The sequence below is a fragment of the Phyllostomus hastatus genome, unplaced genomic scaffold, assembly GCF_019186645.2.
Source record: "Phyllostomus hastatus isolate PE091 unplaced genomic scaffold, TTU_PhHast_1.1 phas_contig_86, whole genome shotgun sequence".
Lineage (NCBI taxonomy): Eukaryota > Metazoa > Chordata > Mammalia > Chiroptera > Phyllostomidae > Phyllostomus > Phyllostomus hastatus.
Genome location: NW_025333977.1, coordinates 90,604,401 through 90,622,264, shown reverse-complemented (window position 1 = coordinate 90,622,264; position 17,864 = coordinate 90,604,401). Strand labels below are relative to the sequence as shown.

General features: G+C 57.5%; 1 protein-coding gene across 3 annotated transcripts in view; it reads left to right on the top strand.

Annotated features, from left to right (window-relative positions):
• ADCY5 (adenylate cyclase 5) overlaps nt 1-17,864 on the top strand; it is a 146,774-nt gene that overhangs the window by 91,950 nt on the left and 36,960 nt on the right. For 2 of the 3 annotated variants that reach the window (XM_045851033.1, XM_045851035.1), the window contains exons 4-8: nt 7,482-7,593; nt 9,256-9,383; nt 11,355-11,513; nt 12,351-12,492; nt 14,350-14,490. In XM_045851033.1, the coding sequence (XP_045706989.1) occupies nt 7,482-7,593; nt 9,256-9,383; nt 11,355-11,513; nt 12,351-12,492; nt 14,350-14,490 (682 nt within the window). The remainder of the gene's footprint in view (nt 1-7,481; nt 7,594-9,255; nt 9,384-11,354; nt 11,514-12,350; nt 12,493-14,349; nt 14,491-17,864) is intronic. The other variant, XM_045851034.1, reaches the window with a different exon arrangement.

Below are 17,864 nucleotides of genomic sequence, written 5' to 3'. Positions count from 1 at the left end.
ACGGTGCTCAGTTAGCCCGGAGCGGGTCGTGCACGCTGTGGGCAGAGAGGGGTGTGCTCGCCTACGGCCCTGCCCTACCAGCCGCGTGAGTGAGGCCTGGTCCCTAAACGCCTGGCACTCCTGTCTCCAACCTGATATTAAGGAAAGTATTCTCAACTCTGTACTCATACCAATTATAGATATAAGTGGCCTTTATATTATCATTCATTCCATAGGCACTTACTGAGCTGCTGCTCGTGCCAAGTGTGACTAGGAGTAGACGGGGAAGACGCTGTGCTTGCCCCTTGGGGAACTCGCGGCGCCCACCGGTGAGGAGGGGCCGCGCTGGGTGCTGCGGGGGCCGCGGCCTGAGCTCGCGGCTGGCCCTGTGTATGTGGGGGGGTGGGGTGGGCACTGGGGTTGGGTCTTCTAATTAATTACAATTAATCGATTATTTTCTTGCGGTAAAATAGACAGGACGCACGATTTACATTTTAACCACCTGAAGTGCGCGGCTCCAAGGTGTTGAGCACGTCACAGCGCCCGCAGCCCTGGGCGCCGCCCTCTGGCGGTGCTGCGTCCCGTCTGCATTGGGGCAGCTGTCGCCCCTCACACACGCGGAGTCGCACGGTGCCCGCCCATGTGTCTGGCTTCTTGCACTGTTGACGTAATTTCAGCTTCGGAGTTCATCCGTGTTGGAGCGTGTGTCAGATGTTCCTTTAAGGCCGAATCATATCCCATGGTGTGTGAACACCATATTTTGCTCAACCACGCATCGATCGATGGGCACCTGGGCTTCTTCCCCTCTGACTCTTTCCGGTAATGCTCCACGAGTATGGGTGTACAGATGTCCCTTCGAGTCCCTGTTTTCGGTTCTCTCAGGTACATACAGAGAAGTGAAACCGCTATGTCAGTGGTAACTTAAAAAAATGTTTTTAAAGGAGCTCCAGACTTTTCCTTTCCACGGTGATTCACCATTTCACCTTCCCACCAACAGCGCACAAATTCGTGATTTCTTCCTGTCCTTGCCTGGGCTCGGGCCCTGACAGCAAACCTGGGCTGGTCCTGTGACGCGCAGTGGGGACCTTGGGAACGGAGCCAGCCGCTCGCAAGGACTTACTGTGTGGGCTCTCTGCAGTCAGCGTGGAGGCCTCGGGGGAGATAGGAAGAGAGGAAGAGGCAAGGCGAAGAGGCACTGACCCACTGACCGTGTCAGGCTTTGTCTTTGAAACCACTAGAACCAGCTGGGATTCGTGATTCTGATCCTAGTAGGAATTCAGGCGTAAAAGGCTTAGTCTGGGCCGGGTGAGTGGAAGAAAATATCGTGAATGTGGAAGAGTTGTGGTCGGGCCTTAGGGGAAGAATGTGATTTGTTGCCAACCTTTTATAAACAAACATTTTTTTTTTAGATTATATAAAGGGTGTATGCTATTTGTAGAAACATTGGAAAATAAGAGCGGCATAGAAAAACAAAACAAAACAAACAAACAAACAAAAAAACAAAAACAAAAACGGAAAGCACATAGTCTCAGCCCCGCAAGGCCCCGAGAGCTGCTGGGTCTCGGTGCAGTCCCCATCCCCCTTAACAGGTTTCTTCTTTGAGAAGCACTTCTCCAGCCCTGGCCAGACTCCGCAATAGCCAGTCTGTAGGGCGGTGCATTGTCTGGGTGGTGGGGGCAGGGTCTGTGGTCAGAAACAAGATGGAGGGGTCGGGGCGGAATGGGGTCTCCAGGAGGCACTGAGGCTGGCAGCACTGATTTCAGGACGCATATTAACCCCAGACCTCCTGTGCTGGGCCCTGATGGTGAAGCCACCTTCCGTAGGAGGGTGTCCCGTCTGTGGGGCGTGGGGAGGGCGTGGCCGGCTCAGGGCAGATTTTCCGGGTTGGAGGAGTCTGTGCTGACGTCAGTGTTTAGTGTTCTCTCATTGGCTGTCCCTCTTTGCCTCTGCCAGCTTTGTCCTCAAATGGGTCTCTGGCTGCTCCTAGTTCGTATGCTTTGCTGTAATCATTTTTCTACCACCCCTTGGAAAACGCCCAGTCGTGGGTGGCCATTCCAAACCAGGTGTTGATGAGACCACACCTGATTGTGCTGTCCACCTAGTACATGTGAGTGACCATCGCTCCTCCTTTATCTTACAAGGGGCACGGATGGACCCAAGAGGCTCCCCAGGTTGTGCGGTTTGCAGCAGAGGGAGGGCACACTGGAATGGGCAGCCCTCTTGGTCCAGAACAGACCCTTGGCCAGTTGTAACTGGGCCTCCCCAGGCTGCATGTGAGGGGCCTCCAGGGCACTTCCTGCCCTGCTTCCCAAGACCTGCTTCAGCTCCTGCTGGGCCCAACGTCCTGGGAGCTGGACTGAGACCTTGCCATCCCTCTTTCCTATTCCCCCTATGACCTCTGTTTCCCCAGGCCCTGGCTCCTCTGAGGCCCACCTTAACAGATGGTTTGCTCTTGGCGTTTCTCGAGTTCCCTCTCTGAGTAATGCTGAGGGATGCAGGAGGTCAGAGGAGCAGGTCTTCAGCAATGTCGGCTGCTTGACCACTAGGCAAAGTCGCCCTTGGGTGTTCAGAGATGCTGCTCCATGTGGCTTTCTCACGGGAACAGGGTGAGACCCCGACAGCTTCATCAAGTCACAGGGCCTGTTGGCAGCAAGCAGGAGCAACAATGAGGAAATGCGCTTAGCTAAAAATGCATGTGGCAAAGCTGAGCTGAAGCTGTGACAGATAGCTGAGGGGCCTAGTGTGGTAATGGGGACTGAGTGCCTGCCCACTCTTGCCTCTGGAGTGGGATGCAGGCAGCCACATGTGATGGATGACAAGCAATTAGGGAGGCGTGCACATCCAGAGTGGGCCCGCTGGCTTCTATTTGCCCGCCGTTTAGGGCCTGGTCACGTTCCCAACATGAGCTCTCAAGTGGGAGCTAATCAATGAATTAGCACCTTACAGCATGTCTGGGCCCTGGGCTGGTTGTACAATGGCCTTCAGAATCACCAAGGAGCAGACCAGGAAATGTTGGCCAGCGGAACAGCCAGTCTGCCTTTAGGTAAACCTTGTAAAACAGGAGCCTCCAGGAGTGACAGTCACTGAGCAGAACCCTCTCCAGGATGGCAGAGAAGCGTGACCTGTCTCTGACAGGAGGTGGGGAAATGTGGAGGTGGCAGCGTTTCCATAAACATGTAGGCAAAGCTGCAGAGGTTCAGAGTTGGGCTCTCCAGGGCCCTGTCCAAGCTTCCATGCAGGTTAGAAGCCCTGATTTGAGCCCCCTCCTTTCTGACTGGCTGGTTGCTCTGTCCTACCATCTGAGGGAGGGAGCCATAGCAGCCCACCCCTCCCTGGTTCCTCAGCAGCTGTTGAAGGTCCCAGGTGGGGCCATGGAAGAGTAAATCCCAGGATCCTGGAGGACGGGTCAGGCTTTCTAAGCTGCTTGGAGGCCCTCACACACCGATGTTCCCAGCATCTCTTGGCACAGAACCAAGAAGCTGTATGTGGCCTCTGTCGCCGTCCTACCGTTTGTTGCATGAACATTGCTAGAGCGTCTCCTGGGAGCCGGGCCCGGACCCTGCAGGCTCACGTCTCAGGCGACATGCTTGGGGCTCCGAGAGGCCCAGTGGGGTAGAAGCAAGAGCTACTGGAGACCGGTTCTGCTATTTAGTTGCTCTGAAACTATGAACATTCTCTTCCATTCAGCCAAAATATATTAGGCACTATTGTAGGTTGGATTTTGTCCCTCTAAAAGATATGTTGAGGTTCTAATCCTGGTGCCTATGAACTTGACCTTATTTGGAAATGGTGTCTTTGCAGATGAAGTCAAGTTAAGAGGGGGTCATGCTGGACAAGGGTGGGCCCCTAATCCAATGTGACTGGTCCTGATACAAAGAGGAGAATGCCCTGTGAAGAGAATGATATACAGGAAGAATGCCGTGTGACGACAGAGGCCGAGATTAGGGTGAAGCAGCTGCAAACCCAGGTGCCAAGCCAGCCGCCACCAGGAAGAGGCAAGGCAGGGTTCAACCCAGAGTCTTGGCGGGGCGTGGCCCTGCGGACACCTTGGTTCTGACTTTTAGCACCAGAACTGGGAGAGATTGAATTTCCGTTGTTTTCAGCCACCCAGTGTGTGGTCCTTTGTTCCAGCAGGCCTAGGGAGCTCATACACAGGCACTTGCTGTGCTCTGGGTGTTGTGCTGGGGGGGGGTGTATGTGGTGGAGGGTTTGGGGACAGATAGAGCAGAAGGCAAGTAGACAAGACCTGTCCTCACTCAGTCACTCATCCACTCAGCTGTAAATTTTAGTGGACATTTACTCTCTGTGCCAGGCATTGAGCTGCGTTGTAGCAGTTAATGGAATTGACCAAACTTCCCCCTTAAGGGAGTTTACATTCTAATAGGGAGAGACAGACAAGAGCATAATGATAGATAACCACCACAGGGGCGTAAATGGCACATTAAATGGTGACAGGTGCTGGGTGGGGGCCAGTACAGCTGGGAGAGGCTGGGGTTCACACAGGTGGTGGAAGCCACCCTGAGAAGGTGCCCTGTGGACTAGTTCTCAACCCTGGCTGCGCATAGCATCACCAGGGACGCTTAAAATAAAACAGCAAAAAACAATCGATGGCAGAACCCCGCCCCAGGCCAACTATGTTGAACTCTGGGGGTGGGGCTCTGGACCACTCCTTATAAAAGCCCCCAGGTGGTCTGACAGGCGCTGGGTCTGAAAACCACCAGCCCAGCAGGATGAGAGCTGCAGCGGGGAAGAGTGCTCTCTGTGGCCCAGCGAGGCTACCCGTGGAGAAGGAGAATGGTCCAGGCCTGTCCCCGTCCTAAAGGGCAGGCAGACACCTACCTGTCCTGCCCGAGTGGCTAGGGAAGCTTGGATAGGTGCCCATGACTTACACTCATTCACCTCACACTTCCTGGAGCGGCCCATTCTCACTCTTCTTCTCTTGCCTCTGCCAAGACTGGAGACTTACCCCCTCCCTTCTGGGACCTTAACAGCCTGGGGCCCAGAGTGGAACCCCTGCTGGGCCTGGAGTCACTGGCTTTGCCTTTGAAATAGTGAGGTCGGCTGGCTGTGCTCCTTGACCCTGGAGCAGCCAATTTTGCCCTCAGCTTGACTTGGCTTAGCTTTCCTGTGAGTTAAAGATTTCCAGAACAACTATGTAACCGGTGCTTTTCATAGACTAGGAGAGACTTTTCTTTCTTCCCGGGGGGAGTGGGGCAGCGGCCAGGATGGGGGCCACTCTTAGTTAGGGAGCCCAGACCGGGGTCGGGGCCTGGCGGCAGCTCCTCACTCACTCCTTTCGCACCCAGAGTGCGGGAGGCTGGAGACTCCCCCGGGCAGGCGGGCAGGTGGGCAGGCGGGCAGGCGCTGAGCCCGTCTGCCTGTCAGACACCAGGCATCAAAGCTTGGTGGTGACTCACAGCTGCCTTTCATCTTCTGAGCATAGCCTGGCCAGCAGCAGCTCCTCTGATGTCCGGAGTCCTGTGGCCTGAAGGGACAGTGTCTCTCTTCTCTGCCCCCCCTGCTCCCCACCTTTTCTCTTTCCCCTCATTTGTCTCCTCTCTCATCACATCCCCCCCCCCCCCCCGCATTTCCTCACTCTCTTAGGCTTTCCCCCTGCAGTTGTCTGGCTGACCCAGGCTTGGGACCTGGGGGCGGCCCTTGGGGGCATTCCCGGGGAGGGGTCACTCCCCTGCGGCCCAGCCTGTCCCCCAGCCTTTCCCTCCACATGGGCTGGCAAGCAGCTGCTGAGCGTGTACCCTCTTGATGGAGTCCTGTACTCGCCTACCTGCGGCAGCCCACGTGTCCCTCGCCTCTGTCTGCCTCGGATACAATGCCAGGGCAGAGAATTATGACTTTATTCACTTAAGATGACTGTAGGCCAACGGACAGCATGATATTTATTGGTTGAACTCCTGGGTTCTGGCGCCAGTTTGCCTGTGTGGCTTTGGGCAGGTGACTCAACCTCTCTGTGCCTCAGTTCTCTCATCTGGAAGAGCAGGGGACTAACCTCAGGGTGGTTGTGAGGCTTAAATGAGTTAACATGAAGTGCTTAGAACAGTGCCCCACTGTTTTAAAATGTAGGTTTTAGTATTCAAGTGTGATGAGTCCAGGAGATGATCTCCATCGGAAAGATAGTCTGTCACAATTCTCAAGAGGTGAGGGCTGGCGCGCTGTGGGCGGCCAGGCCGGGAAGCCTCAGGGGCAGGCAGGAGGCAGGGTGAGGGGAGAGTGTGGACAAGGGCCTTTACTGGGGGAAGGAACAGGTGAGGCGCGGTTAGCAGGCTTAGGGCTGCCCTGGGCTTGCTGGTGCCTGTCCCTGGGGTGACTGGGGCAGGGGACCAGTGGGCGGGGAGTGACAGCCTGCCTGGGGGCGGGGGCTCTAGACCATGAGGTGTGCTGTTGATGTCTCTAGGAACTGCCTAGCCTGGGAGGGATGGGCTCCCCAGGGTGAGTAAGGCCCCAGATGTCAAACATCAGAATAAAAAGACATGCTTAACGCGCCCACGCATTTTCAGAACGAAATGACAAAATATGTTTAGTTCTACATTGTCACTTTAAAGTGGGACTGTCGGTCCTGGAGCCTCAGGAGCCCGTGGTGTGATGGAAGGAGCCCTGGCCGTTGCTGGGGGTGGGGGTGGGGGCCCGACGCACTGCTGCCTCCGGCTTCTTCTGTGAGAGGGACACGGCCAGCTCTGGAGCTTCGGGCCGCACCTCGGTACAGGAGAGTCCGTACATTTTCGTGTCCACTGCAAGAAGGAAATGCTAGGGGCCCTTCCACATTCTGGCCCTGGGGCCTTCTCTGGGTTTCTGTTATGAAACAAAAGGAAGGTGTTTCAATCTCGGAAACAAGAGCTTCAGAAACATAAGAGATCCACAGTGTGCAGCGTAGGGACCAGCTGGTGCGTTTAATGGGTGCTGAGGGGTGAGACTGGAGGAGCTGGTGGGGCAAGCTGGGGCCTTCCAGAGGTGCTTCTTGGCTGTGTCTTTCTCTATCTCTCTGCCCTGGGTCTCCTTTAGCCTGCCCCTTCTGGAGGATTTCTTTGGGATAGAGATTCCCTTGTGTATGAAGTGAGGCCGCCATTAGGTCTTGAAACACTCTCCAGAATAGAGGGATCACAGGCTCCCATCCTCAGGTCCAGCCACCTTGAGGGGAGCAGCTCTGGGGTCACACACAGGCTGACCCAGGGGGTGCTGGAGAATTGGGGGCCGGGCCCCTGTCTGTGGTAAACTCAGGCAGGCACACCCTCCCAGGCCCTTTGCGCCCCCACCCCCCACCCCCTGGGTGGTGGTGAGAATACAGAAGGAAGGACTGGAGGTGTCAGCAGGGCGAGGGCAGCATTCTCGGGACTCCAAGGCTGGGGCCTCTGTGCCCTCCCCAGCAGCCACGTGGAGCTTCCCGGGACTCGTGCTGGCTGGCAGCCCTCCTAAGGCCAAGGGCGAGCCTGGCTGCATCCCCCTGACCTTCCGCCCTCAATGGGGTCTTCCTCCACCTGTGTCCCCAGCATCCTGTTTGCTGACATCGAGGGCTTCACCAGCCTGGCATCGCAGTGCACCGCCCAAGAGCTGGTCATGACCCTCAACGAGCTCTTCGCCCGCTTCGACAAGCTGGCTGCGGTGAGTCACCCTGTCCGTGCCCTCGGGCACCCAGTGCCTGAGCCAGGGCCAGCAGGGTGGCCGGGTCTGGGCTGCCTGAGGGAGGGTGCTGTGGTCAGGGACCGGGTGAACCCCAGGGACAGGCACTGTGCCAGGGCGTGCCCTGCGGGGCAGAGCCTGCCACTGGGGACTGGCGGCTGGCAACCGTGGCTGTGTGCCCTCCCACCCTGTGTCAGCCCCGGCCACACACTCAGCTGGAGATGCTTTCTCAGAGTCACGGATCTGAGGGAGCAGGTAAGTGAGCCCACCCTCAGTGCAAGGGGGTGGTGAGGCCTGCAGGCAACACTGCCCAGACCCCTGAGGAATTTCTCTCCAGTGTGGGGCCAGTTAGGTGGCGTAGAGCCACTGTCCTGATGCGGCTGGCCTGAGTGGTCTGCAGACAGCTGGAGAGGACTCTCCAACCGTGGGACAGAGTGGAAGCAGCACCCCGGGGCAGGGAGGGGTGGGTGGTACTTCCTCCATTAGTCCCCATTTCCCAGCTTTCGTGGCTTGGGGTGATGCTCTGGGCCCCTGTGGAGCCCCTGTATGTCAGGGGCCACCCACTGTCGTGGCCCAGCGCGCGGCCAAGTCCCCTTTGCCCTCTGCAGGCACTAGTGCTGGGCCGCACCCCGCCCATTGTTTCACCACGGAACGCGGCCTCGGGGAATAGGTCACGCCTGGCACGCGGGCATGGGTGAGCCTCAGATGAGTCCCGGTGCCCAGCTTCATAAAGGGACTTCCTCGGGGCGGACTTGGGCAGCTCCGAGGGGTGATTAATGGCCTTCCGTCTCAGTCCCAGTCCCAGTCCCAGAGGGGCTTGCCGGGTGACTCTGCTGAGCTGTTAGTGTTACTGTGGCTGGCACCTCAGCCCTGTGGGTGTCTTAGCACTTACTTGCTGGTTGAGCAGCCTCTTTTTTTTTTAAAGATTTTATTTATTTATTTTTAGAGAGGGGAAGGGAGGGAGAAAGAAAGAGAGAGGGAGAAACATGGTGTGAGAGAGAAACATCGATCAGTTGCTTCTCGCACGTGCCCCAGCTGGGTGCAGAACCCGCAACTCCGGCGTGTGCCCTGACCGGGACTGAACGGGCGGCCTTTCACTTTGCGGGTGACGGCCAGCCCACCGAGCCACACCGGTCAGGGCTTTTCTTTTGCTTTTGCTTTTTCCTTTTTTAAGATGTTATTTATTGAGCAGAACTCTTTGATAAAAACTCAGGCAGAGAGTCAGGCAAAGTTGCGGTTAAATCTTATTTCTTCTTTATTCTAATCATAAAAGGAGAAAAATCAGAACCTTAGGCCCGGAGTCAAGGCCTGCTCCAGGGGGTGTGGTGGGGCGGGGGACACTGCCGCTCAGCCTAGGCCTTCCTCACGCTGACCTGCCGCGTCTGCCCGGGTTGCTGCCCTAGAGTGGAGGAAGCCGGACTGCTCCCCAAGGGCTGCCCAGCCTGTCCTCTGTCCCCCGAGGCTTCGGATAGGCCTGTCCCGGGACGGGGCCCCCCATCGTGGGATGCCCGCCCTGGGTCTGTGCTCACTGCCCTAAAAGGCAAGCTATTCCAGGCATGGAGTGAATCTGTTTGCTTCCAGTTTTTTACCCTCCCACTTCACTGTCCTGCTATTTTTAATTTTTAAAATTAATTTGCTTTCCAGGAGAATCACTGTTTACGTATTAAGATCCTGGGGGATTGTTATTACTGCGTCTCGGGGCTGCCTGAAGCGAGGGCCGACCACGCCCACTGCTGCGTGGAGATGGGCATGGACATGATTGAGGCCATCTCGTAAGTGCCTGTCTCCAGGGGGAGACTGTCCATCTCCAGGAGTGCTGTCCTGTCTCCAGGGGGCCTGTCTGTCTACAGGGGGACTGTCCACAGCCCAAGGGATGGACTGGCTGGCCACCGGGTTGGACGGACAGAGGAGGGAAGCAGTGGGGCAAAGCCATCTCCCAGGACCATCCAGCCTCATGGGAGGGCTGATTTGCACCTGCAGGCGTTGAGCCTTCTCCTGGGCTCCTTTCGCCCACAGCAACCTGGGAAGCTGCTGCCTGAGGAGCATGTCCTGCAGGAAGGGAGGGCTTGGCGGGAGGTGGGGCTGCACCTCTGCAGGAGCGGAGGATGCGCCGCAGCAGGCCGTGTGGCCCTGCACTGCAGTCTGTCATGTCCTCTCGCCATCACTCAGCCAGCATGGACCCCCCAAGACGGGGAAGGTTGGGCTAACGGGGCGAACAGCTTTCCAGGGTGATACGCCAAGGCAGGGGGAGGCAAACACAGGTGTCCCCCTTTCACGAAAACCCATCCTTCCTGGGAGTGCAGGAAAAAGGATGCTGGCCAACTCTTGGGCATTGTCGCCATAGAAGGAGCCCTGGTCATTACAAGTCATGGACAACCCAAGCTTAAATGTCATCTGGGGGCAGGTCGTAGGTTGCATCTGGGTTCAGTAACTTTGAGCGTTAGATGTCTGGGCAGAGGCAGAGGTCAGATTAGCAGGCCAGGAAGTGGCCCGATTTGGTTCGGTTCCATTGGGCAGTGTTTGCTGAGTGGTCCCGAGGGCCCGGGCTAGCCAGTGGGTCCCTCACCCAGAAGCATGGGGTCCGTTGAGGGAGAGAGGCTGGGACCCTACTGTCCTGATAGCAGGCATGCCGAGTGCACACCTGCTATCACCGGGAGACCAGCCTCTGTCTGGAAAGGGAGACCAGCGGTGGTGGGAGGTGTCACGGAGGCAGCCATCGATTCCATCGAGAGGACCTACAGGGGATTCCTGAAGAGGTGGCCCTGGAGTAAGCCAGGAAGGTAGAATGAGATACCATCCACCTAAGCAAGCTGCCAGAGGCATTGTGGATGGAAGGAATGGCTCCAGTCAAGTAGTTGCAAGGTTGGTCCCGGGACAAGAGAAATGGCAGATGACATAAAGCTCCCCTGGGGTGCATGTCAGCCTCTCCCTCATGAGGTGGGCCGGAGTTCTCGCGGTCAGACTGCTGGCCCACAGCTGGATGAGTGGGCTTTCCCCCAGGGTGTCAGGGAGGTCCAGGTCCCTAAAACGTGCACACTGTGTCCCCTTTCGCAGACCCTGGGAGCCAGGCACATCCTGGAGATGTGTAGCCTCTGTCCTCCTCCCCTTCCTGCAGAGGGCCCACCTTCTCCCGGGCCCCGTGGGTATGCAGTGCACATAGCAGGGACTGGGGCGGGCTTCTGGTGCACAGAGGACACCTAGTCCCCTGGCCCTGCCGGGGCTCCCCTTCTTTCCTGAGCGGACATGTGTGTCCTCTTTTACCCACCCCCCCGCCTCTGTTCTCCCGCCATGTGCATCAATCTAAGAGCATTATATGATGGGGTTTGTATTGGCTGTAACTTCCCCGTCTGGCTCAATCCCGCACTAGTGTTCATTTGCATTTTCGGAACACAATTTAATTGACTGAGAGTAGCAGTGGCCCCAGGTGCCTCAGTGAGGGGAAGCTGTGGGGCCTAGGGTTTCGTGTGAGCTGCTGCGCCACCTTGTGACCAAGCCGGGAAGCCTCGCCTCTCACAGGTCACAGCCCCTGAGCTCCGGGGCCCCGCCCCGCCCCGCCCTGCCCCGCCCTGCCCCGCCCTGCCGGTTGAATGGTCTCAGGCTGGGTTTGGGTTGGCCCGGTGAGAAATGACTCTTTGACCCCTGCATCTTCTGACAGCCCCTGACCCCCTGCTTTCCAGCCTCACCCTCACTCTGTGTGCCTGGCCCCTGACCCCCTCCCAGCCTCACCCCTGCTCCATCCCCAGGTTGGTCCGGGAGGTGACGGGGGTGAACGTGAACATGCGCGTGGGAATTCACAGCGGGCGAGTACACTGCGGTGTCCTTGGTCTCAGGAAGTGGCAGTTCGACGTCTGGTCTAACGACGTCACGCTGGCCAACCACATGGAGGCCGGAGGCAAGGCTGGGTGAGTGAGGGCGCCGGCGGGGCCCAGACGTGGCCTCCACCCAGGCCCACTTAGGGTGACTGTGAGGATCTGGGCTGGGGTGAGCAGGGGGGAGAGGCTTGAAATCCTGGGGTTGGTAAACTTTAAGCAGAAATTCTTCAACTTGAAAAATTACTTACACAACACAGGGCAAGTTGCAGAGCCCGTCAGGTCAACTTTACCAAGATACAGTGGGCAGGGCAGAGTTCTAGAGGGGGAGGAACCACAGATAACTTCGGGGGTCCCCAGGACAGAAAAGAGGTGGAATGTGACCCGGCCTGGACGGTGGGCAGGGCTGGACAGGCGAGGCCAGTGGGGCTGGAGAGCATCACCCAGGCTGAGGGTTGGGGCAAGGGCAGACACAGGAGAGGGAAACACAGTGTTCCAAGGAACGGAAGCCGAGCAGATGGCCTTTTAGGGGCACAGGTGAAAAGCCTACGCTAAGAAGGATGTGTATGCCAGGCGAGGATTTGGACACAGCTGACAGTAGGAGCCACTGCTGGCTCCTGAGCAGGTTTGCAAAGTCTGAGACTGCAGGCCGTGTCCTCCTGGCAGGCTAGTGATGTGTTATACACTTATAACGATATGTCATAGACGTGAGACAGTGCGGTTGTGGTGGGCACGGGCTGGGCGGGCCCTGCCTGGGGCCTTTTGGTGGCATTGGAGGCACACAGGACGTCGAGGTGGGGATTGAGCTTGGGGTCCGCCTCTGAGCCAGGCTTTGAACCGTGGTTGCGTGGCTGCAGTTGGGTTCTGCTAGCAGCTACAGTTCTGAGTTCAGATTTCCTCCTCCCCTCCTGCTTCCCGCCCCACCTGCAGACGCATCCACATCACCAAGGCCACACTCAACTACCTGAACGGCGACTACGAGGTGGAGCCGGGCTGCGGGGGCGAGCGCAACGCCTACCTCAAGGAGCACAGCATCGAGACCTTCCTCATCCTGCGCTGCACCCAGAAGCGGGTCCGGGGGCTGGGCCGGGAGGCTTGGGGGCTTCAGTCTTTGGGGAGGGATGTTTCTTGGCCTGCTGCTGCCTTCTCTCCTCGAGTCTAGTCATGAATTCCTTACGCAGTCGCAGTTCCCGCATCTTGGGGAGGACATCAGAGTTACAGGGGCCCTGCAAAGGCTGCTGGCAAAGAGGGAGTGTTTTCACTTGGCTTCTGTTGAAAAAACGTTCAGGCCTCGGGTCAGTTAGCAACAGTGCCTCAGAAGGTCGGGAGCCAGGAGGAAGCCTCACGGAGACCCCTGCCTCGCTCCTCTCCCTCCTTTCCTGTTGCCCGAACTGAGCAGACTTTGTCCCTTCTCTCTCTCTCTCTCTCTGTCTCTCTCTCTGTCTCTCTCTCCCCACCCCACCTGTACTCGTGTATCTGTTTCTTGGCCTCAGTCTTTTCTTTCACTTTCTAGTTTCTTTCTCCATCTTCCCTTTGTCTCAGCCCACACTTACCAAAATATAAAACTGAATTATCAGCAGACTGCAGTGTTCTATTTCTAATAGTGTCATGTTCCAAGTTCTTAATTTTTAAAGTGAATGATGAGAACACTTTCTGTTTCGCCCTAGATTAAAATGCCTTTTACTTATGAATCTTTTAGTTGAATTTATCTGTTAGTCAGAGCCCTCTAACAGAGAAAAGCTTTCCTTTCTCTCCCCTAAGAAGTCAGACTAAAGCCATAATTAAGCTGTGAGAGAAGTTGGGGGAGTCTTGGATGGAAGCAAAAGTAGGTTTTTAAAGGGAGGCTGGTGTCTTGGGGGCAGATGCCAACCCCGGGAGGGGACATCAGAGGGCAGGCACCTTGTCCTGCTCAGCAGGGTGCCCAGGACATGGACCCAGGCTACAGGGGCCTCTGGGGGCGCTGTGTCAGGCCCCTCACAGACACCAGGAAGAGGATGGGAGGAAGCGGGGCACTTGGGGGAGAGCTCCTAGGGGCTCAATTGACACAGTTAAACATTTGCTTGTTGTTTGGCTAGAGTGTAGAAGAACTACAACGGTCCCAGGCCCTCTGCCCATATCCCTCCTCTCTACCTCTTCACAAGGCCTCCAGCAGCGCCCCCTGCCTGCCCTCTACCCTGGGTTCTCTGGGTCTGGGTTCTTCCAGCTTGACAGGTGGTCCAGAAAGGATGAAATGGAAACACAGAGACTCACAGACAGTGACCCCCGGGTTCAGGGAGGGAGCTGTGGGGAGGTTGCCTCAGGCCTTCTCAGGGGCTCTCCAAACCTTCAGGGGAGCCTGTTTGGAGGGATGTGTGGACAGATGGATAGATGATCATGGCCAGCACGTGGGTGGCTGGCCGAGGCCCTGCTGTGCATTTGCACCATGCACACCAGCCTTTGCGTTTCATCTTCCAATGACCCTGACCTGTGGCAGCTGCTTTCTGGGCAGCAGGGCCTGCCCTGCTGCCCACTCTGCTAGGACATGCCTGTAAGTGGAGTGGAGTTGAGAGAAAATCCCAGGTTTTCTCTCCCTCTGTCACCCGGGTATCTACAGATCCAGGCTCCGCCCACCCCTGAGAATTCCCTGTGAGTGACAGATGTTCCCAGGCCCATTGCGTTCTCCCAGGACCCACCTCATTGCCTCGTTCTGCCACTCCCACCGGGGCCAGCCAGGGCCAGTGCTGGGGAGTCTTGGGAATTAGGAGGCTTTCTTGGGTGAGCTCTAGGATCTTGGAAGACTTCTGGGCTCCAGGCTGTGCAGAGAAGAGAGGAGCAGCTGCCTTAACCCCTGGGTGTCTGGCCAGGCACCTGGGAGGAAGGAGAAACTCCACACGGGGGCCCATCTGGTGGGCCCTGGCCACAGGCTGATGCATCTGTGTTGCTCTCCCAGAAAGAAGAGAAGGCCATGATCGCCAAGATGAATCGCCAGAGAACCAACTCCATCGGACACAACCCGCCGCACTGGGGGGCCGAGCGCCCCTTCTACAACCACCTGGGCGGCAACCAAGTGTCCAAGGAGATGAAGCGGATGGTGAGTGCCGGGCAGGGCAGTGTGTGGGCCACACCCCCTGGGGTGGCCTCCTGGGGGTGTGAGGGCTGGGCCAGGCCCCTGGTGCTGCCGAGGGAATCCGGACGGCCACAGAAGGAACCACTGGAAGTGGGCTCACCCCAACTTTGGACTAGGAGCCAAAGTGCCTGACTCCTGGCCTTAGGCTCTCCCCATGAGCTCCACCATCTCCTGGCATGCCAAATTTGGCTTTGGAACAGAGTAGTGATGCCCCTTCCTCCCTGGTGCAGGCTGGAAGCAGGCCCAGCTGGCTGGACCCAGGGTGAGGCCCTGGGGAGCTGGGTGGACATCAGCTGGTCAGACGTGTCTTCCAGCACCTGTGGCATTTGCTGGCAGTTGACTCAGATGTTCAGAAACCATCCCAGTACTTTCTGGCAAGTGCCAAGTGATGGTCGCCTTTGCCCACTGTGCTGAGAAACACACCTGCTAACTCCAGCTGGCTGGTGGGTGCGAGCGGGCTGGGTGAGTGGAGGCTGAGGTAGGGTGCTACCCCCATCTCAAGGGTCCCTGCCTGACTCGGGGGACAGGTACCCTCAGCGTCCCTGCACACAGGAGGGACGAGCTAATTCGAGACGTGTTGCTCAGGTCTCTCAGCGATGACAGAAAGGAACCGGGGGGCGGGAAGAAGAGGGATGACAGGAGTCCGGGACAGCAGTGTGTTCCTTTCCTTCCCCTCCCTCCCCAGAGCTCAGGGCAGCCTGGCTTCCAGGCAGGGCCCCCACCTTGCCGAGGGGCCAGCTGAGGAGCGAGGGTGCAGGGATTGGTGTGTGGCCACGCACCTCCCACGGAGCAGGGTGCAGGGATGAGTGGGGTGCACACGCTAGAGCTCCTCGTCCGGGGTCTGCGGATCAGACTGGGTTTCAGTTGCAGCAGTAGGGGTGAGAGGCAGACCCCACAGGCATTCAGGGGACTGAGCCAGGAGCCTGAGGGAGGGGACAGCCTCAGACCCAGGCACTCTGCTCTTTGCCAGCTAGCAAGTAGCAGATGACAAGGGTTTAAGGAAAGTGTATGGGAAAAATAATGAATTGGGTCAAGACCTCCACTTTATTTTTGATGGTAAAGAATTGACTTGCAGGACACCAAGGTTTTGAGGGAGCAGAGTGGGAGAGGCCCAGGCTTACCCCTGAGCTTTGAACTTGGACTTCCACAGTGTTGTCCGGGGCTCCAGCCACCCCGCTCCTTCCCTCAAGGGCCCTCCCAAGAGCAAAGAGCTGTCTGTGGGCCCTCCTGTTCTCACCCCAGCCCTTTAGTAATCTTCTAGAGACTCTGTGCCCACAAGACCGGGGTGGCCCAGAGCGGGTGAGGAGAGGGGAGAGACTGATAGCAGGGTGGAAGGAGTGAGGCTCTGATCCCTGCGGGAAGAACGAGAGGAACAGGGGAGCAGGAAGACAGGGAGAGGGTAAGGGGGGGAGGAAGCAGGAGAGGAGGGAGTGTGGGGAAGGAGGAGACGATGGAGTAATCAAGGTGAAGAGGAGGAGCCACCAGCAGGCAGGAAAGGTGCCTGGGGGTACTTTATGTATAAAATCTGTGGAAATTTTTTTCTTTAGTGATATTTGGTATAAGTGGGACTTTTTGGTTATTTCAGAGCCTCAGAGGCAGTTCGGACAATAAACACCAGTTTGGCAGGCACGTTACTCAGCGTTAGGACACGGAACTTGGAAGAGTTAACACAAGGGCCGGACCCGACCTCGGGCTATCTCGGGGAGACTGGCTGCAGGCAGGGCTGCTTCAGGGTGTCAGTGGCCTCCCCATCCCGGCTGGGCAGAGTCACCCAGGGGGCCGGCATCTGAGTGCCCACCCCTGGCGCCCTGGGATGCCCGGGCAGTGTCTGGGCTGGGGGTGGGACAGGTCACAGCTGTCCTCCAGCCCACCACTGGCCAGAGGAGAGCTGTGGCCCTGATTGCCCCTGAAGACATCCTGGGCATGGGGCGGGGGTGGGCATCAGGTGCAGCAGGGGCTGAGAGCAGAAAGGTGCTAACTTGTGGTCAGGGGTTTATTTCTTTAAATCTTTTTCCAACTTTTAGTCAGCTTTTTAAACATAGCCATGGCCACGCTGGTGTGTGTAGGCACAAGAGTTGTAATAAGGTCCCTGATTTAGTATTAGCTAGTAAGGTGGGCAGGGTGAGTGTGGAAAGACTTCTGAGAATCTGACCAGGCCTGGGGAAGCTCTGCATGGCAAGGGGGTCGCAGGCGGGGCCCCAGGACCCGGGGGAGACGAGCAGCGTCACGCTGTAGTGGTCCAAACCTGAGGCTGTGCCTCAGTGTGGACGGCCATGACCTCTGCTCTTGCTGTAGGTCTGACGGGGAGGACTCAGGAACCACACAAATCCCTGAGCTGAGCTGCTCCCCAGAAGTGCTGAGGCACAAACCGTAGAAACCCATCTGAGGGTCCCCCTATCCTGGCTGAGGACTGTTGCCCTAGAATGAGTAAGCAGGTTCAGGGACTTGAATTCAGTCTGCCGGATGATGTTCTTAACGGTTATCTGCCACGGTTTACGGACCAAAGAGTTTCTGACGTGTCAGCTCTCCACCCCACGCGGTTGCTGAGCTCTACACACCAACGTGGCCCCAAGCGTGCTCAGGGTGGGCCTGGCCCACACACCAGCCGCAGCAGACCACCAAAGGAGCGCCAGACAGTGAGAAACAGATTTATTGGAAACACGTCAGGAATAGTTCTGACCTATCGAGAGCAGCATAGGCATAGTGAAGCTCGGTCATTCGCAGCCCTGGAGCAAAATCATTGCCAGCCCCTGAGCTGGGATTCACGGGCCCACCATGTCCCTTCATGTTCTACAGGGAGCTGGCCTGGCCAGGCTCCGCTGCCTGCTCACATTTGTGTTCTGGGGGTCCCTGGATGGCCAGCAGGGGCCTGCACCAGACGGAGCTCTCACCTGAGTGTCACTGACTCCTCCAGCCTGGGGCCGGGGCAGTGAGGTGGGCTGGGTCTTGCAGCCTGGATGGAAGACCTGGTGATTCTCAGAGGATGGGAGGCAGCTGCCAGGCAGCCTGGGAGGAGCTCAGAGCCCACAGTGGGGCACTTGGAGGTGCCACTAGAGGCTGTGGAGGCCTCTGGGAACCCTCTGCTGAAGGGGTGAGGGTAGCACAGAGATAGAGCCCCTCGATGCCATTAGGACCCGTCACTCTTAGTGCCCAGCAGCTCTAGTTCATGGAGACCAATATAAACCCTGCTTTTGGTATTTTCAAGCCATAGGACAAGCCACAGGAATGAAGAGGGGTGTGTTCACTGGGCTTTGGGTTTACCCAGCATACACCAGCCTCCCTGTCTGCACAGCAGCGTGCTCCCTGCCAGGCCGCAGAGGTGAGAGGCTGTCCTCTGG